The sequence below is a fragment of the Pezoporus wallicus genome, unplaced genomic scaffold, assembly GCF_028554395.1.
Source record: "Pezoporus wallicus isolate ANWC-B61680 ecotype Strahan unplaced genomic scaffold, APGP_CSIRO_Pwel_v1 scaffold_7392, whole genome shotgun sequence".
Taxonomy (NCBI): Eukaryota; Metazoa; Chordata; class Aves; order Psittaciformes; family Psittacidae; genus Pezoporus; species Pezoporus wallicus.
Window position 1 is genome coordinate 4,336,301 of NW_026639923.1, and position 20,789 is coordinate 4,357,089.

At 37.4% G+C, this 20,789-nt stretch overlaps 1 protein-coding gene and 1 long non-coding RNA gene across 4 annotated transcripts; one reads left to right on the forward strand and one right to left on the reverse strand.

The window, feature by feature from the left end:
• Positions 1–8: 8 nt before the first annotated feature.
• LOC130603271 (uncharacterized) lies at positions 9–19,295 on the reverse strand. Of its 2 annotated transcripts, none has more exons than XR_008973108.1 (3): positions 19,221–19,295; positions 10,536–10,627; positions 9–562 (listed from the first exon to the last, which is right to left on the reverse strand). It is a non-coding gene; the product is annotated as an uncharacterized LOC130603271 (long non-coding RNA). The 2 variants fall into 2 exon arrangements; XR_008973109.1 differs by lacking the exon at positions 19,221–19,295 and adding an exon at positions 11,159–11,532.
• LOC130603270 (parvalbumin, thymic CPV3) lies at positions 14,459–17,939 on the forward strand. 2 transcript variants are annotated; one of them, XM_057416900.1, is made up of 5 exons: positions 14,459–14,660; positions 15,137–15,204; positions 15,552–15,684; positions 16,112–16,221; positions 17,741–17,939. In XM_057416900.1, the coding sequence occupies exons 2-5, from the start codon at positions 15,144–15,146 to the stop codon at positions 17,764–17,766; spliced, it is 330 nt and encodes a 109-aa protein (XP_057272883.1). In that variant the 5' UTR covers positions 14,459–14,660; positions 15,137–15,143; the 3' UTR covers positions 17,767–17,939. The 2 variants fall into 2 exon arrangements, with proteins under 2 accessions (XP_057272883.1, XP_057272882.1); XM_057416899.1 differs by having other exon boundaries at positions 14,509–14,603; positions 17,741–17,934.
• Positions 19,296–20,789: the final 1,494 nt, after the last annotated feature.

Consider the following 20,789-nt stretch of genomic DNA (forward strand, 5'->3'; position numbering starts at 1 on the left):
GATGAGTTTTAAATCTTAATAAAACCATCCAGCCATTTCATTAGAAGGAATTACAGTAGAACTCCAAAAAGTTCCCAATTACATAAAAGCCCATGGACTGTTCAGCAAAAATAATGCCTAGTCCATGTTAGGTCTTCTGTTGACACTAGGATCCACATTTTTAATGTTAACTGAAGTAGAACAAAACATCTTCCACCTAAAGTAAACAAATTCAAAAAAAGTAAAGTTTTCTTCGAAGGTTCATTTCAATAAGTTTAAATTCAGACAGTGGCAGCCTTCAGTTTCCTTAGGGTAGCACAGAGTGTTCTCTGAACTTGACAATGTCATTACTCTAGAGAAAACCTCTGACTGCAGGATGTGTATGTGGATGCCATCTGAAGTAGTAAATACACTAATGGTGATATCACAATGTTACCACATTAAGGTATAGAACCACAGAATAATTCACATTGGAGAGGATCTCTGAAGGTCTCTGGTCCAATTGCTTCCTCAGAAGGCCAACTTGGGACACATTCCTCTAAGCTGAGTTTGAGTATCTTTGAGGATGGAGGTTCTATAACCTCTGTGGGAAATGTAATAAGTAAGGATCAAATCCTCTGCACCAGCTTTTACAAAGGAAATACACAAATAAAACACTGCTAAGCACCCAGTTAAAAGCCAAATTCTGTCAGAAAGTATCTAACAGCACCCTGTATTATTCACTGATGACCCATTCCAAGGTTTAGAGTTAAGACTGTCCTAAGCAGTATAATATTCAGTATAATACTGCTTCATAATCCCTAGGATAAAGGAAATGTTGTTTATATGTATTACCTTTACTTATGACAATTAAAGAGCAATGCAAAATGTGAGCAGCAGATGTGAGTTCCACTGAGCCCAGAGACTCTGAGTTCTCAGACACACGTCAGACCCCTCATTACCCTGTATGAGCAGTTCAATCTCTAATCCTCCCAATACTTCTTGTGAAATAAACATGTACTATGATCTCTTTAAGTGGCAATAAACACAAAGAAATTGCTTGTCCTGTACAAGCTCTTAGAAAAAAGACATCAAGGGCCAGGGTTTTGAACCAAATATCCCAAACCTTGGTGCTCTAACTACTGAATCCATCATCTCTCTTAAACCAAAATTTTGAGTTGTGCTGATAAAGGAGCAGAATCATGCACAAGATAAAATCTCCTGGTATTTAGTGGAAGCTGGCTGCCTCCTAACATTTCCTTTGGAAATCCTAACCTAGCACCATTCGTAAACTTCAGATTCAATTTCAGCTCTCCAACTGTTTGAAATCTCACAGTCATCTTCTAATAAGTAAGAGAGCACAAGAAGGGCAAGGGGATGTCAGAACTTTCATGGCACACATAAGCTGGTAGAGTTTCTTCTTTGAGTTTGCAGACAGCCCATGCGGAAAACCTTTGATGCAGCATCATCAGAGGTGCCTGGAGCTCTTCACACAAACGCTGCAGGCAGAGGGGGCCAAGGCTGGATTAATTTCCTGGGATGGGTTACTGAAATATATGTTTAAATCCCTGACCAGGCATGAACCTAACATTTTCGTGCTTGATTTTTCATATACTTTAAAATATATTAATAAGCAGATGCTGTGAAATATGAACTAATTTAAAGTGTCACCATTTTATGAAACAATTTCCATACTACTTTTGTGATCAAGCACAGAAAGATGCCATTATACTGATATGGATCTTCTGGTACACTCTCTGTACCACAGGCCTAGAGAGCACACTATCTAGCACCTGGGATACAGCTGCTCCGCAACTTTTGATTTGCTTATCAGCATGTTCTACACTCATGTAAACAATAAATCAGTTTTTGTGTGTCAAGCTCCAGAAAAGAAAATCAGATCACCACATCGCTTACAATATGAAAAGAAGGTGCCCCTTGACAATGCCTTCCCCTGCAGTTACAATGTTGACCTGGAGTTTAAAGGGGAGCTTATGTCACAGTAGAATATGCAAATACTTCACTCAAATATAATCCCACTGCTTTCATCACGACTAAATATTAACCAGCTGGTATGTCCTAGATACTTTCTGATTTACCAAACAAGCTTCCAGAACACACTGATCCTATATTTGTAAAGATGTCCCTAACAAATTGTAATGTTTAGCCAGCATAAAGATAAACACAGTACAACCTGGTTTTGTTAGGCAGATGAAATACCCTGTTCTTTCTAACCATCTGGAAAGGAAAAAGTCATCTGGAAAGGAAAGTCATCTGGAATTATTTCAGTTTTCCATTTAGCCTGTTTATATTCCAGCCTTTCGAGTAATGTGTTAGACTAGACTTCTTTTAAATACTTGTTCCTTCTTCTTCTCTTCCTTGCTCATGAACGCCCACACGCTAACCTGTTCTCACCCTCAGTTCCTCAGTTTTCTCTCAGCCCAAGTAGTCCCAGAGATTTCACAGCTGGACTTGACTGTCTTTGGTGCCCTCTACAGGCAAGCTCTGCTTTGCTACAGAAATACTAAAAAACTTTCTCGATAAATCCTTTGCAACCTCAGTGTAGTCTTCTCACAAAGATTATTTCTTGAATGTACAGTAATTCTGCCACAATCATCAGATCTCCTCTGATCCCAGGCCATGCTGTGCATTATTTCCTAGGAATATGAAAAAAAGGCAAAGCTAGATTCCCAAATGGAAAGGCTGGATCATTTAGCTTACATATCCACAAGGATAAAATAAAATAAAATACTTTAAAAGTAACTTGCTCAGTTGATCTTATATGTATATAGCCCAGAAAACCTTGCTTTCAGAATGTTCCATTTTCCACACAGCATACGTTTAGAATAATACAATTAGCACTTCTTCTAAAGCATTTTTCTCTTGAAGAAATGATCAAAGGAAACTAAAATTTGCAAGATGAGGTTTTGTCTATATTTTCACCTATATAATTTTAGAAGGAAAAGACAGCAGCCTAATGTTAGACTGACCAAGTGCTAGGCTTTATTTTAAATGTCATGGCATTAGTCAAATATTTAAATCTACAATGATTCTCTGAGCATGTTTGTGTGTGTCCATGTGAAATGTTCTCCCAGTGGCTTTTTACACCACTGGACAATTTCAGCCATTCTGAAGGTCAGTCCATTACAGCAGATCTCATGAGACAGTCAAGCAGAGGATCCCATCAATAACCAGTAAGGAAAAAAAGCTGCAGCTTGAGCTTAGCTACTGCTTCCTTGAAGAAGTTTATGTTTTCAGTAAAGAAAGAAATAACCAAATATCACCACTTTCACTGCTCAGTTTCACTCCTGACCCTTAACTGATGCATTCTCCTGCATGCTGCTGAACAACTGGCAACCTCCATTCTACGACGGGACGCATTTATTATGCTGATTTCAAATGTGCACCATTTAATTAATCAATACTAAGCAAGTATAGTAGATTTCAACAGTAGACTTTTATAGTCTAAAGTACATATTTCAGTAACTACGTAACCAAAGCTTGTATATTAGCTTACTGAAAATACTTTGGGCTGATATAAAATAAAAATTTTTTCTGTGAGATTCCACTTGTTTGTCGTATGTGTCTATTACAAACGTATCAGTATTAGTATTATTTGAAGACTACTGGGGCAATTGCAGGAGTTTCATGGGTAATTCCTACCAGGACTGGGCTCTTGAAAGGCAAAGTCTACCATGAAAATGTTTTTTTTTTTGCTATCATTAAGCAATACAAAAAAATAACTATTTTTCCATTCCCAGATCAAAAGTCACTCACTAGACTAAAAATAAGTGCAAGCTGAAAGGATTCACTTTGTACTAAACCTTATATATTGTCTAAAACACCATGCACATTCCTTTGGGATATAAATATCAATCTGATAAGCTAGCAGGTCTTGTCAGCCACAGTAATTTATTCCCTGGGGTATCTGAGCCACCACATGGCTCTAGGACTTCTGTAAAAGGTCAAGAGGACTTAACTAACATCTATATAAGTTATTATCTCTGTCATTTGAACAATAATTAAGCCAAGAGGACTTTGCAAATCTTTTACCTTACAGTTTTTTATGTCTTTGGCTTAGGTAAAACTAAGTGGCAGGGTGAGGAAACTGAGGTTTTTGAAGACATCACAATAATCCACACAAAAAATGAATGGAAATAACCAGAGATCTCCAAATGCTGTGCAGTTCTGTGAATCATAGAATGGTTTGGGTTGAAAGGGACCTTAAAGACCATCTAGTTCCAATCCCCTGCCATGGACAGGGACACCTTCCACTAGAACAGGTTGCTCAAAGCCCCGTCCAACTTGACCTTGAACACTGCCAGGGATGGGGCAGCTACAGCTTCTCTGGGCAGCCTGTGCCAGAGTCTCACCACCCTCACAGTTAAGAACTTTTTCCTAATATCTAAACTAAATCTACCCTTTTTCAGCTTAAAGCCATCACCCCGGTCCTATCACTACTTACCCTTGTGAACAGTCCCTCTCCAACTTTCTTCTCAGCTCCATTAGGCACTGGAAGCTGCTCTAAGGTCTCCCCAGAGCCTTCTCTTCTGCAGGCTTTACAATCCCAACACTCTCAGCCTGTCTTCCTAGGAGAGGTGCTCCAGCCCTGTGAGCATCTTTGTGGCGTCCTCTGGACTCACTTGAGCAGCTCCACATCCTTCTTATGTTGGGGGCCTCAGAGCTGAAAGGCAGCTCATGTTGAACTTCTCATCAACCAACACGTTTGGTTTTGTCCTCTGCTTTTGCACCTGAAGACTTAACTAGAGAAAATAGCAAGCCAGATGCACTACATATATCTGAAGTAACAGACAGAACTGTTGGCCCCTGCAGGGCAGTTGTCCTCGTTTGCCTTGGGACCTAGGTTGCAACTGCCCCAGTAACCAAACCTGGCTGCCCTCATGGGGCAGCATCAAAGGCTGATAAAGCCAATATGAATTCTGTCTCTGAATGAGAGACAACTGTGTGCATGTGTGTGCGTGTGCTGAAGGAGCTGCAAGACAAATAACAAAGGAAAGACTGGATCACAATGAAACACTCTGATAGCACTGAAAATACTCATTTAATGTAGGGATAACTGACAGACTGTGAAGATAAAAATAGCAGTTCTACTGGAGTTTGCTTTTTATTCTTGTAAGATTTTTTACTAGACTGAATTCAAAGGCCTATTTTTCTCTAATCTTTCTTTTCATCATGATATTCTATCTTCAAGAGCATATTCATCTGACCGAAGTTAAAAAGTAAGGTTAGAAAAATTCTTGCCTCTCTTAAGTCTACATCTTAGTAGCAGAGATGACACAGCAGGGAAAATGAATCCTGCCTCTATGGGGTCAGTTTTAACTTTGTCTTTTTAATCCAATGAAACAAAAAGAATTTTTACGTGTTGTGATACAACATCCCTCTTACTTTGTTACCATTATTCTCACTGAAGTTAGAGGACGTTTTGTCATTAAATGCAAAATTATTTACAAAGAGATTTAGAAATAGTCTTAAGAATCGAGTCAGGCTTGGAATTTTACAGGTATTACCAATACCAAACTCAAAATGCTTTCAGTACCAAGTATGTCTTTCTCATTTGTCCTCTCACCTTTAACAGACACTTACTGCAGCATTTCTCAGCCAGTGCCAGAACTTTGACTGATGCATTCCTGGCAGCTGGTGATAGTGACGGAGATGGTAAAATTGGAGTGGATGATTAAGACTGCCTTTATCTAACAGAGGAATACCTGTCCCTGAGACTTTCTAGTGGTTAGCTCTATGAAGCTGCCCGACTCCATACACTGGTTATTATGCATCTGACTCCAAGATGCTTAGGTCTGCTCAGTATTGTAGAGAGGATCTAACATAGGAGCTGGTCTATATGCTGCCTTTGGCTACAGGTGGTCAGGCTACCGAGATTTTTTTGAGAAGGGAACCAAAATTGATAAATTTATAAAATTTCAGTATATAATTCCACTGCTTTTTACTACTGAACTATGGTACAATGTAACACTTGAATGCAACACTTCCTTTGTCTTGAGTATCTATTGTTCTGAGTATACAGTGTGCTACTTTTAGGAATGAGCTTCCCATTCGAACTCTAAGTACTTTTGTTGTCTGTGTGATTACATAATGTGGCTCCTTTTTGTTATTCTTTTCTTTTACAGAGTTTCAAGATCTGGTCAAGTTTTAACAAGCAGTCAAGATAAAGACCAAGATACCAGTGCCATAAACAACCTTTCCTATTGCAAACCTACTCTTTATTTACACATTTTGTACCCATTAAGAATCTCTGGCAAGTGACTTCATATTGCTGGAAAACATTTGAAGTAGTGTAAGCACTATTTAAACCATATTCCCCAATATTTCAAGCAAAAGGTCTTCATACCACTGGGAGACTGAACTGGAATCCATTCTGCTCATCTGAATTTGGGGCATTAAAGATGCAAGTAAAAATATAAAAAGGAGAAATTAGAAGCATTTCTGTGGCCATTTAATTTTCAGTATTTGTATAAATAGATAGCACCTGTTATAAAAAAACTAAAATCAGTAAAACATACAGGTGTAAAACCTGGTTATGGTAACTGGTAGCAGTGGCATTCAACTAAGAGGTATATTTAATGCTCCAAATGTTTTTATGTCATTCTTTATGCAACTGATTATGTTTCATACACTAATTAAATGGCAGGACTTAGCACTAATTAGCTGTCAGTTTTAATATAAGATTAACTGGATCCAAGATAAACCTCGAATACTGAAATAGCGATACATTCAGTTCTCCAAGGAACCCCTCACCTTCCTGCCCACCTGATGGCGCCATTGCTCCACTTACAAGAAGTTAAAACTACATTCTGTCTGCTCGAATTAATTCAAGTCAGAGCATTTCTAGTACCCCACCTGCCCACTTCTGTGGATGACTCAGTTTTGCTAAATAAAATCATCTCTGAATACAGAATGCTAACATCTTTTCCAGAACGTGGGAGCAGGATGCAAGTCTCAGGAAAGGTCTGTAGTGCTAGTCTGCAGTTGGGAAATAAATACTTTTTGTTGGATCCACTTTGCACACTGAATGCCTTTATTGCCATGCATACGACCCTACATACCCAGCATACCAGCTGTACTTAGCAAGTTGCACACCATGGCACAGAGATACAAAGAAGCAAGACATGGTTCTACCTGCAGAGAGGTAGAAGTTGAGAGCCCAGAGTTCCCCTCTCTGGTCAGTATGAGACCTGAAGGTCTGCACACAGAGATCCAGAATAGAGATTTGGTACCCTTTAATCATATCCATGCTATTTTCTCACAATATCAATGTAAAAAGTATTAATTGTTACCATAATCCAAAGTCATTTATTTTGCATGGAAATCTAATTGTAAAGATGTGGTTTTACAACCCACACAGATGTAACTGAAGGCAAAGGCAGCTGTGTTCTGAATAAAACTAGGTGAAAAGCGCTTTGAAAAATCAAGTCCCTGGGGCTTCATCATGGCAAACTGGAACATGTTGCCTCAATAATCAAAGCTCTATTGCTCTTCTTCATCTCAAAACTGAGGATAACTTTATGCCCACATCTCACAGGGCTGTAAAAATAAATGCACAAATGTTTGTGAGTTAAGTATGATGAGAAATTGATGCATTGATGAGAAAAATGAACATGAGCAGGCAGTGTGCGCTTGCACCCCAGAAAGCCAACCGTATCCTGGGCTGCATCAAAAAGGAGCATGACTAGCAAGTCGAAGGAGGTGATCCTGCCCCTCTACTCTGCTCTTCTGAGACCCCACCTGGAGTATTGTGTGCAGTTCTGGTGTCCTCAACATAAAAATGACATGGAACTGTTGGAACAAGTCCAGAGGAGGCCACGAGGATGATCAGGGGCTGGAGCACCTCCCGTATGAAGACAGGCTGAGAAAGTTGGGGATGTTCAGCCTGGAGAAGAGAAGGCTGCGTGGAGACCTCATAGCAGCCTTCCAGTATCTGAAGGGGGGGCTACAGGGACACCTGGCGGTGTTCAAGGCCAGGTTGGACAGAGCCTTGGGTGGCATGGTTTAGTGGGAGGCATCCCTGCCCATAGCAGGGGGGTTGGAACTAGATGATCTTAAAGTCCTTTCCAACCCTAACTATTCTATGATTCTATGATTCTAAGTATAATAAAGAAGGGCACCATTAAAATATTACTATGAAATTAATCCTGTTTTTTTTACAGATTGAAACAGTAGGCTGGAAATTAGGAATGAGGAGAATGCAAAACTCTGAATGGTTGCTCATTAACTGAAGGTCATCCAGCTTGTGCAGTAAGTTAGGGTTCTGGTTGAAAAGTAAGAGTTTGATGATATCTTTGTAATTTTGACATAATACAAACAGAGCAATCAAATTAGATTACAAAAATGAACTAATTGCTAACAGTTCTTAAATTGGGAAGTATGGTGTAGAGGGGATTTTGGCTTACATATGTAATAAAAATAGACATCCAATTTTAAAAAAAAAACTAGATGGCTTTAACTATGCAGAACATTATATTTCCAACTTGATAGTTACCTCCTAGGTACTCTTTTCAAAAAATTTGGAACTCTTGAAAAGTTTGCTCTTGGGCATTAATCTCACAAAAACCTGTATGACAGCTGTCTTGTACTGTACTTGTTGGAGCTATTGAGGAAGATGTTTCAGTATTTGCAGATCAAAAATCCTCATTTCAAAAGCATCTGGAAACACTCTAGTGGTTCTGATGCACAACACATTTATGATAAGACATTATGGAGAAGGAAGGAAACATTAATACAATCTATGGGAATTCTATGGAACTTCAATGGGGGAATCTATGGAACTTCAATGAATACTCAATTATGTGTTCATTATACATTAGTCCAAAATATATTTCCACTAACATTAATAAATGAACCACGCCCTGATATTGGAGAATTTTACCTAACAGTGAAAAAAGAATTACCCATCAAACAAAATCACGTTTCTGATTTCAATGTCATTGCAGGAGAGCGACAAACAAAGGAAAATGAGAGGAATTAGTAACTGCAGTCTGACTGCAAGGCTAAAAGATCTCATTGTTGGAAAATGCTATGTATCTCAGCTGATACCATGTTTTATATTTTCACTAAGTAATATGGGTCACCTGAAGATCTTCAAGCATCATACTAATATTAATAGCTAAATGAGAGAGAAAGGCACAGACAGCTCAAATAACTGAGCAGGCAGCTCCTTTACTTACCCACATTTACTCCCACACTGATTAGCCTCCTAGGCCTACAAATCTAAGACAATTTCACCACTTACCATTCCATTAAGAACAGTAAAAAATTAATGACAAGGTAGGTCTGATATCAGCTTCAGTGATCACTCCAGAAAGTTAAGAAGGGCTTGTGACTAGAATAGTTTTTAGACCTTTTCTTCTTTTAGTATACTAAGCAGATTGGTGGCGAAAATGCTGTTTTCTGTCTACATGAATACACTTCCTTTCTTTCTTTCTTTTCCTCTCTGTCTCTCACTCACACAGGTTGTCAGATACTGTGAAATTTCTGTAACTGCTTATTATGTGCTTTAAGAAAGCTCCTCAAATTGTACCTGTAAGGGCACAGCTGGAAAGACTGCTGCATGATCATAAACACACATTCCCACATTGCTCCCTTAAACTGAAGAACACTCCTCTGGAATCATACATTTGGAGGTCTGAAACCATGGACTGTATTCTGCAAATGTGTCTATCCAACCCTTTCTGCCAGAGTCCCTATGTATGTGATTGTCTTTTGTCAAGGGAACTTTGTCACATGCTTTATGCATGTGTATTAAGTGCCTGCTTGAATCTAGACACCTGCTTCTCCTTTATTTAGAAGGCCATTTCTGTTAAACAAGTGACTTTTGATGATTACTTCTGATAAGGTTAACTCTAATTATAGCGTATTTTTACTTTATACCTCACTAAGGGTTAGACATCCTCCTACTGCTGAAATTAATGGCAGAAATCCCACAGCCATCAATTAGGACAGGCAGTGAATACAGCACTGAAGTGGTTCCAACTCTTTCTATTTGCCTTATTTTACCATGGCTTCTTACACTTTGGGTCATAGTGAAATACAGCCATATGCAAAAAGCCTTTGATAACAGTATAGTACCACTGTACATATCTTTTACATGTCACAAAAGGCAGCATCCAGATTATTTCACAGCCTCCAACTTTAGGGCACAGTTACTCTTAAAATGCACAGAAACCCTGAACAATTTAGACTTTTAAAGCTCACTCCATCTGACACTGTCTGTAATGCTGACAGCAGACAAATATCTTAAACAATTACATTTAGGGTCAGAGATTTTTTTGTGTTACTGAGTCACAGAAGCTCTTGCAAGTGCATTTAAACACAGCAGACAGCATATCAAATGCTAGCAGAGATCTTCCAGGACAGCTTTTTAAGTGAAAAAAATACCATGATCAGACCAAGCTCTGTGAATTACTTACGCTATTAATCGTTTATGTTAGTCTATTCTGCTATCATTTTCAAATAGAAATCAATCTCATTTACACAGAATACTAAGGACATAATTTAAAGTGGGGAAAGTACACAAGACATTTCTCTTAACATGAGAGAAGTACCTGTCTTAGTTTAGCTCCAGACTCACAGTGCTGCAGGATGGATTCTACAGTCCAGATCTCTGCTCAGCGCTCTGGGTAATGTCCTCTACTTGCTGCAGGGAAAGAAAGCTTTGTCACTGAGGCTTCCAAGGCCTGGATTTCATCCTTCATTGTAATAATGCACAATACCAAAAAAATCAAATACTAAACCATGTTCTTGAACTCCTCTGTTTAATATGGTAAAAGATTATGGCTCAAGCAACCATTCAAATTGGATTCTGTAATTATTTCTGTATGATTAAAGTATGTGTCTTAAGAGGCAACTTGAAGTGGCAGGATAGAACTCATTTTGTTGTAAAGGCACTTTTCAATTATGATAACTATATTCACACTAAGATTCTCTGCCATCACCATTGAAACATCAACATTAATGTTCAATCACACAGGTTACTGAGTATCTATTTCCATTTCTTCCAAACTCATTACAAAGACAGAATCTATTATCCAGGATTATGATACAATTGTTCTGGCCCTAACACAACCAGAACTGAAAGATGGGAGTTGTGTGGGTTTCACAAGTTGCTACAGTGCCTCTCTACAATGTTGCAGTTGGTCTCAGGTTAACACCTCTCCTCTGATCTCACCTGAGACAACCGCTGATGTTTCCCTTGCATCTGCTTGAAGTCTTCGGTTGATTGCCGCTGCTAATTAATTCTATACTTTATACCAAACAGAACACAAAGAGTACAAGACTAGTCCACAACCTGACAATGATTTACCAAAACTATCCTCTGCTCATTAGAGAAGTGAATGGTACTTGACTTGAAAAGAGTTGGTTTATAAGTGTAGATTCCTAGCAAGAAATTATCAGCAGGATTTCTCTGTATTTCTCAGAACTACACTTTTGTGTTTAATTCTGGAAGTCTGAAACAAAACAAAAATGGCTTTAATATTCCTGTATATGTTATCCATAAAGACACCTCCGGAAAAAAGAACAGAAGTTAAGTTATAAGGGCACATAAACCTTCACATGAACAACTCAACAGCACTTTCAGATGTCCCCACAGAGCAGAAAAATCGAAACCAAACAAATTAATAATTTCTCTTGTATTTCACAGGAACAAGTGCTAAACATTCCTGGAAACTGCGCAATACCCAGATTCTGCACCAGATTTTGCACAGTTGTTAACTGCCTACCTAGCAGCTGTTGTTTTGGTTGAATTATTAGGTATTTTCTTTATAGCTTTACATTGCTTGCATAATATCTTTTAGGAAATTTCTTTTATGGATCTCAGGTTTTGAACCCCTAAAAAGGGATTACAATCGCCTAAGAAAATACATACCCCAGAAGTAAGGAAAACAGGCAGATGATTTAGCTGTAAAATAGATGATCTAATTAAAACATCCCTTTCTATATTATACTCATCCCTGATTACTTCATTCTAATTGTAGTGAAGGGAAACCTGTACTTCAGATGAAGTGTCATTAATAAATAAATAAAACCCAGTAACCCTAGATTCCCAGCTGTATCAATATACAATGACATCAACATGATTCTGAAATTCAGCTCTTTTAGGCTTTTGTAAGCCATCTTTCAGCCAGGATTAGCATCACTTTTGTTGTCAGTGTTGAATTTCAAACACTAAAAGATCCTTTCATAAGCAATAGTGAACTTGTAGCAATCAGCTCACTTTTATTTGAGATCATATTTTAATATAATACTAATTCTGGCTACTTTGCTACTGTTGAATACATGTAAAAACAGTTCAGCACTCTGTGTGCCCTGGTAGAGTGTATGAAGTAACCAGATGACACTGAGTGATTATATTTGGTGCTTATATTTTGGTGCTTATATATTAATACAATTCCTGAATTAGTTGCAGACATATTTTGAGCTTGAGTACTATATGCTCGCCTTGATCTCATCATTTTCCTCTATTCCACTTCAATTTTCTCATTCTTATTCTCATTAGCTTTCAATATTTAGGGTTGAAATGCAAGTCAAAAATTAAAACAAAATGCAGATCAATGAGCAGCAGATATAGAGAAGGAGCAGAGTAGGAGCAAGCACAAATAAAGGAAGCCTACTGTAAAGTAACGTCTATGGCACTATCATGGAGACCTAGGAAAACCGTTTTCTCTAGGAACATCTTGACAGTAAAAATGTCAAGAGGAAACAGTAAAAAAACCCTTCTTTTAAAACTCATATCAACTTGAGATGATTGCAAAGGGGAAAATTCACAACAGAGCACAAAAAGGTAGCCTCAAGGATGAAAGCTATTTCAGGGTCATTCCACAGAAAGCACAGTATGTGCTTCATTCCCACTGCCACTGTCTGGCAGATCATAACATCATGCAAACCTCAGACAGAAAGTATGTGAATATATAGCTTTGAAAGAAGATGATAAATGAAAAGGACACCAAAAGACCTGAGATCAGATCTTCAATTTGTATAAATAAACAGTGTTTGATTTCTTTTAACCAGACAATATGAATTTACAACAGGCCAGGGTTCTCAGGTTTAGTGGGAAAGCATTCTTCCAGATTACTACAGACAGTTTTCCTACTGAGACAGGAGAGCATTTTTTTGCTACTAGACAGCTGATATTTGGGATTAAAGATACATCTGATTATTCATGATCAATGCACCTTCTTTTGTGTACAAAAGAGATAGCAGGAAAGGTAAAAGTATCATTAAATGGTGTCTGCTTTTTCATGTCAATTATACCTATTTCTCTATCCAAATTCAGACAAACAGGCTACAGAACAATTGCTATGCTTGATACTTTTCTTACTGTCATTAAACCAATCAGGAGTATACCCACTGTAGTCCATTAACTTCCACTAGGGCTTAGATACATTACTACTCTACTCCACAGCATAATTTGTAACTTTTGCTTCTGTAAAAAATGTTACTTGTTCAGCATAACATACTATTTCCATTCATGAAAAAATCAGTGCTCAAGTATTTGGAGAAAACTACTTTAGGTATCATAATAGACTATTATACTATAAACTCTAGCCAAAATACAGGTGGGTCTTATTGGTTTTCATCCTACAGTTTTGTCCACATAAACCCCCTTAAAGATGGAAATAGATTTTTGTCTGAAGGAAACCCTCTTATCTGTTGTTCTCAATTTTCTTAAGGTTTTTGTTTTTTTTCAAAGCTAATGTTCATGAAATATATAACAAGCCCCCACTTACTTATACCTACAGTTTTAATTTCTTATAAGGAAATATATTGTGAGACTGTGTTGTAAAATGTATATAAATCTATCTCCACACTAACAAAGTCTGATTCCTACCACTTCAAGTAGGTCTATTATTGATTTCATGTAATTTAAAGTATTCAAAAGAGATCAATAAGTAGGCCATCTGATTATAATGTTCCAGGGAATACAAACAGGATCAGCTTGTTCAGCTTTACCCAGTTTCAGAGTTTTGCTCTCACTGAAGGCACTGGTTTCTGTTCTACCCCTGATTAGGGACAGCACTGCAATTTAGAAACCGGTCAGGAAATCTGAAATGCTGCTTACTGGAGAAGAATCACCCCAAATTACAGCATGCTTTCCTCTATACTAGTGACAAGTTATTTTTGTCAGAATGACATGCTGTCACCTCAGATCTTTCATTTTCAACTTCCTTTATACATTCCAAAGGATGAACAGACTCCGGAAAACCAAGCTGGTTTCTTTTCATAAGGATTTAACAGCTGGAGTCATCTTCCAGTGAGCAACTTTAAGGTCCAGAGGTTAACTGAAAATCTTTACCATACTCGGAGACTGAAAGGCAACGTTTTGATGGCAGAGTTGTACTTAATTAAGCACAAGAGGATTTATTAAAAAAACTGTTGTTCTTGTCCATATTATATTAGGATATAAATAGAAAGAAAAGTTTAATTAGTTAAGGAAGAAATTTGAGCTTGGTCTCAAACCAAACATTCGATCCATCAAACAGTAACCTAAGTAGTGGTTATTGTCACCTTTTGAATCCTTTATAAGCCAGAGTGGCAAGCCAGAGCCGACATTACTATTTTGCCTGCTATCTCCTCAGCTATTTTTCCTTTACCTAGCTGAGAAAACTATAAAGGTGAGCAGCTGACTTGAGATTAATTAAATGAAATTACTGTGCAGAGCTGCAACAGTAGTAAGTACAATAACCATTGTTCTAAGATTTTTATTTTAATTGCTGGAATTACATATGGATGGACCTTATATAGAGATAAGTATCAGTTTTCTTTTTATTCTTCAAAGCTGTTGGGGAGAAAACAGAAGCAAACCTTCTTGACTCTTTTTTCCACTGCATATACTGTTATTTGTATTGCCAGATGCTATGCATTCCAGTAAGACTAATTATAAGATTAATGGTTACACAGAGTTTAAAATGTGCTGTATTTCCACAAGATGCAGGTAAATTATAAAAAAGTGATCATCAACTCACAAGACCATTTATGTAATCCACGTAATTAAGAAGTATTATTTCAGCATTGCTATTTTTAAGGAAGTAATATACTAAGTCTTCTAATTTGTTTAGGAATAGCAGCGATGATGGTTTGGTCAATGATTTTTTGTAACATGCATTTACATTTCACAAATCTGTCTGCAATATATTATTTTGCACAGGTTTGAAATGAGCCTTACAGACATTCTAAGCCCTTCCGATATTGCTGCTGCTCTGCGGGACTGCCAAGGTGAGCAAACAATTAAAACTCAAAATCTATTACTTTGTGTAACACATGGCAAGTTCAGTGCAATCCCAAAGGAATACTGAAGAAGCACATACTGTAAACATGTTTCTATAATCTCTTTACTTAGCTGTCATGACTGATTTATATTGTCAGTTTGTAACATCCCCATGTGATTTTATTTTTGCTGTTTAGGAGGGTATGGTTCAGTATGGCAAAACTTATTCTTCGACAAGCTTTATCTATTGTTCATGTTTAGAACAATTAAACTATAACAAAGCAGCATCTTCAGACTTTTTAGGAACAGTGAATGCAGTGGTCTGGGGTTAATTCATTTATTAATTTATTTTCAGCTCCAGATTCCTTTACTCCCAAAAAATTCTTTCAGATCAGTGGAATGTCTAAAAAGAGTAGCAGCCAACTGAAGGAGATCTTCCGGATTCTTGACAATGACCAAAGTGGCTTTATTGAGGAAGATGAGCTCAAGTAAGGATTTCGTTAACTGTTCAAAGGGTATCAAAAAATCAGCACTTCTTTTCTTTCCAGAGCTGTTTTGTACATGAGAGCACAAGTTATGCTGAATGCTGCTAAAACTTCCAGCAGATTGTCAAAGGTGTATTTAAGTAGATAATCCCTACAGAGAGACAACTAGTAAATACCTGCTTTTAATGCTCAGTATAGAAAAAATAACTTCCTTGGGATGGATTTTGGTAGTGGGTAGAATTAATTGTATCAGGGCAGGACTTACAAAACAGAAATGTATGACTAAGATTTAGTTCGTCTATCAAAGCAGATTTTGAAGAACTTGGCTATTATGGTAAATTATTTATATATAGCTATCATTTTGATTATACAGCCAGCATAAAATAATAATATTCTGTGAAAATCATAATCAAAGTTATTTTCTTCCTAGGTATTTCCTTCAGAGGTTTGAATGTGGAGCCAGAGTGTTAACCTCCTCAGAAACCAAGACCTTCTTGGCAGCTGCAGATCATGATGGGGATGGTAAAATTGGGGCTGAAGGTATTAATGTACTTATATACAGAATAAGGCACCTCAGGTTGTGTTTCAATGATGTGTGATTCCCTTTTATTCTCATGGTACATTAATGTACCTCCAGTAATTTTACTGAAACCCTTGTAGTCGCGACCTGTTTAAGGGCAGAAATAGTCCCTAATCTTACAGGTTCATCTCTGCAACTCCTTTTGCATGAGCAAGTCAAAAAAAACCACTTAGGCTGCCCTAAGGAGCTTTCTCAGAAATTTACAGTTGTTTTGAAAGGAACTGCCCTTTATTTCTCCTCCCACTTACTCTGACTTATGGCAGCACTAGCTGTAATACACAAAAGTAAAATCAAGGGCAAAAGAACCACCTCTTCACAGGAGAACCAACAGCACCTATATGGGCTCATTTACAGCAGTTATCTCCCAACAGAAGTTACACTAATCAGTGAAATCATTCACAGTATGCAAGAGCTAGCAGCATGTAGTTTAATATTTGTTTTGCATGAGAAGAACAGAATGATCAAGTGTCACTACCCTGACACAAGATTCCACAACAGGCTCTCTGCATGGGGATGGATGCTATTCATCTTCAGTGGCAGTTGAAAGACCAGATAGAAAGGAGCAGCTGTTCTAAGAAGCAGCATATTGCACTCACCCTGTGGAAATGCTGGTGTGATTTAATGGCTGCTCAGTGCAGAAACCTCCTGATCTCCTAATTGCATATTTCTGTGTCCCATTTTGACCAGGAAGCACACACTCACACAAAAGACTTGCAGCTAGTGGCAACTTGCCCCATGAAAGAAGCATGCTGCCTAGACAAGCATGAAAGGGGCTTAGGGAATAGCATGCAGGGAATGTGCTGGTATGCAGATTTCCTATCGCACTGTGCCAGGAGGACAGAACTCTTCTGTTTCTTTCTTTGGAAGGAATTAAATCCAGTTCCTTAGGAAATACGCCAGAATAAACACACATGATTTATGAAGCAATATACTAATACAGTCATTCAGGGATGGGACTGATCAAAAACTCTAACTCACAAAAGACAGACATTTAAAAGATCTTGCAAATAACAATATCTTACTGTACTTCAGTATCATGAATGATACTTCAGTATCATTCCACATGGAACTGCACATTGGTTTTGGCTTTAGACTGTGTTCTAAATCAACACTTTGCAATTGCTGAAGCGTTACAAACCACTAATAAGACCCATGGATTCACTTTTAATTCTTGTATTTCAGGTCTTAACTACTTCTTACTCAAATTACATAGTAGCCATTCTGTTATTTTTGCCCAAGATCAGTAATATGCAGAGAGAAAGCTAAAACTACCCTGAACGTTATATTACTCCTTATAAGTGTCAGCAAAACACTTCCATCTGTTGTTTAGAAGGACATTAGGCAATGTCTCTCAGTCATCTATCAGGTAATTGTTTTCTGTTAAATCCTATTATAAATTTCTTGATAAGCCACTAATCTTTTACTCCTATTCCTTTCATTTTACTATTTCTACTGTAAATATTCTTTTATCTTTTGCAGAATTCCAGGAAATGGTGCAGTCTTAGAGGTTCAAAAGGACCAAACAAAATACAGTCTGGGTGAATCTGCACAAGACACTCCAAAACCTTGAAAATCAGGACTCCCTTATTTATCTTGACTGTGACTTGTTCATTGCCTTAGTAACATAATGAAACACTGATTAATTTTTTTCATTGTGCGGAACATTTACCATGCTCTAAACTCTACTTTAGCAAACACTTCCCTTAAAATATCCAATAAAAATTGATTATATACAGTAGCTTGTGTCTGTTTTTCTGACTGCGAAACTGAAATATGTGAATTTTTAAGAGTGTTAAAACCTGCAAGATGTTAATCTTATCAGACCTTCATATATGGAACATATCGCAAAATCTATTTACAATAGTCCTGGATTAAGCTTGAACTTCTCAAAACACTCAGATCTTCATCAAAGACTAGGAGCTGAGATAGAGTTGTGAGGTAGGTGCTGATAAAATCTCTCACTGACTTCCACATGAAAAACAATTATAAGTTTTTGCTTAAGACATGATTTCTACATGAGATCATTGCTGTTTCAAACCATTCTTTTTACATTAGCCAATGAAGAGAGAGAGAAAGCAAAACTCACATTTTCCTGTGGAAAACCTCTGTGGACTTAAGGCTTCAGATAACTATGAGGATTTACAAAGGACAGGGGAACCAAAAGCCATCATCTTGGTGGTATTTTCTAGCTTTCTCAATAAGAAAGACTAAAACTGTGCAGGAAGAATTTGTAGAAATGCATGTTGAGAAATCTCCAACATACTCTCCAGTCTTTTCAGTCTGTGTCTGCCATATTAAAAGCATCTATTTCTAGGGATGCTGAAGAAACATCTTTTTATGAAATTCAATCATTAGAGAAGTGTTTAGATGCTCTGATAGAGTATTTATATATTCATTTGCTTTCTCAACATTAACAAGTGCTGTATACTGCAGTTCACACATATGTAGCTTACAGGAGTCATCATAACAAAATAGAAGCCTTTTCAGCAAAGTGAATGGTTTAGTCACTGCAGTTTCAATTTGCATCCTTTGCTGCATGCAAATGACTACATTCAAAATTAACTGCATTTTTTTCCTTGTCAAAAGTCTCTATAAATATTGGTAATGTGCAAAAAAACCACCAAAGCCAGAGCTGAATTGTTAACAAGAAACCAGCTGTTGCTGGGGAAGAGACTGAAGAATCTGAACACACTTGTGAGAAGGGCTATATATCTTTCAGAGCAACAAAGGCACAAAGAAAGAGTCTTTCTCTCTGACACTTCAATATGCCAGCTCTCCCAACCTGTATTTTGCAAACCTAACAAAATAGTAACTAAAAAATTCCTGTTGGTCTCAAACATGTTCATCATTGAAGCAAAAGCAATTAAATAAATTCAAATTTTCCATCTGTGATCCTCCAAGACACCCTAAACAGCTGCATCAATACAAATTCTATAACATTTCACTCCTGAGTAATCACCTCTATGTCTTCTCTGCAGCCATCTACTTCGCTAGGAGCCAAGTACTGAAGAGCCAGCCAGAACACAGCTCCTGCCTTTAGAAAAAACACGTGTATATTAATCCACAGTTCTTAATAGCCAACAATTGAAAGGAGAATTTTTGTCCCATTTAAAAATGTTTTCAAGCAGCTTAATTTGGGATACAATTTGTTTGTAAGCTGTATACCCAGTACACATGAGAATTTAATATGGTCATCAATTTTTCCTTTTGTTGTGCAAAAATAACACAAACAGATAAAAAATAATACTTAATTTGAATAGTATTTCTTAATATTATGAAATATGCTCACCTGACATAAGTCACTATAGTATCAGTGACTTTAACATAGCTGCTCCGATTTACACAGTCTGAGGATCTGACCCATGAGAATCTGACCCATGTAAATTCTCATAGCACAAGACAGATGTCACAGGATATTGCCAAGAAATAAAGTGTGTTCTTGGCAATGAAAACCAGTCTGATGACAGAAGGGTCTTGGAGCAGCTCACATGTGAGTTACAAACAAATGCCTCTCCATTTCACTGACAGTTAAGTGTCCTGATCTTGACTAATTGTATTATATCAGGCAGGTGAATGCATGTAAAAGAAAGAATATTGCAGTTGCTCTTGCACTCTGAACTCTGGCTCTTCTCAATGTTTCACCCTTTGCACTATGCACCTAGTCAAAGAAACCCAGAGCCAAAGTATAAATTCTGTTATTCCTCACTAAGATGCAACACATTGCTGGAGCAGGTCACTGGACAGAGGTGGACAGAAAATTCATTAAGTGCCCTGGCCCACAACAAACTTTGGTGAAATCAGAACTTCCATCATTTCCTAGATAAGAACATAGCACAGCTGTCTGCCTCTGAAGTTTGTGTAAAACATCTGAACTACAAAATATACTTAGGCCCAATCAAAAGACAGGGGACAAAAAGAGTATGGAAGCACTTTGTGACCTGACACACAACCTCTTAACTAGTTTCCATGTAAAGGCTTTAGAAAAATCTTGTTCATTATTACTTATTCAAAGTATGTCTCAATTGTTCACTGATAACTTATTATTGTATAGAAGTGGTGCACTACAGCACCAAACAGAAAAAAAAATACAACCCACTTACTCTACTTGAGATATTCTGAGGATTTTCTAACATCCAAAGTTTTGTAGTTAAAGGAATCTTTACATGTATTTTCATTAGGAAAAAAAGCACCTTAAAAAACCTTAATAGTACAGCAGCTACTCCAGCAGATTACTATTCTCTGAGGGAGAGCAGGTTAAGTAAAGGAAAACTTGTTGACTCGTAGGATTTCTGAAGTAGAAGAAACTTTTAAAGTTAAAACAACTTACATGGCTTCTCTAGAATCCTTGAAATGCTAACTCATAATTTTGAATGCTTGTGTAAAACGTGACAGTGATAACTCAAACTGGATTTACTCACTGACCCCCTTGTCTGCTTGATGACCTAAAATAAATGCCATTGGCAAGCCTCCTTCTAGAATTCCAATTGTTTCAAGTAGGCACTTGTAGTTCAGAAAACTCCTAAGCAGA

Excerpts from the sequence above, each read along its gene's own strand:
- LOC130603270 (XM_057416900.1), top strand. The coding sequence starts at position 15,144 with ATGAGCCTTACAGACATTCTAAGCCCTTCCGATATTGCTGCTGCTCTG. Across the intron at positions 15,205-15,551 it reads TGCTCTGCGGGACTGCCAAG|CTCCAGATTCCTTTACTCCC; the intron begins GTGAGCAAACAA and ends ATTTATTTTCAG. Across the intron at positions 15,685-16,111 it reads ATTGAGGAAGATGAGCTCAA|GTATTTCCTTCAGAGGTTTG; the intron begins GTAAGGATTTCG and ends TTTTCTTCCTAG.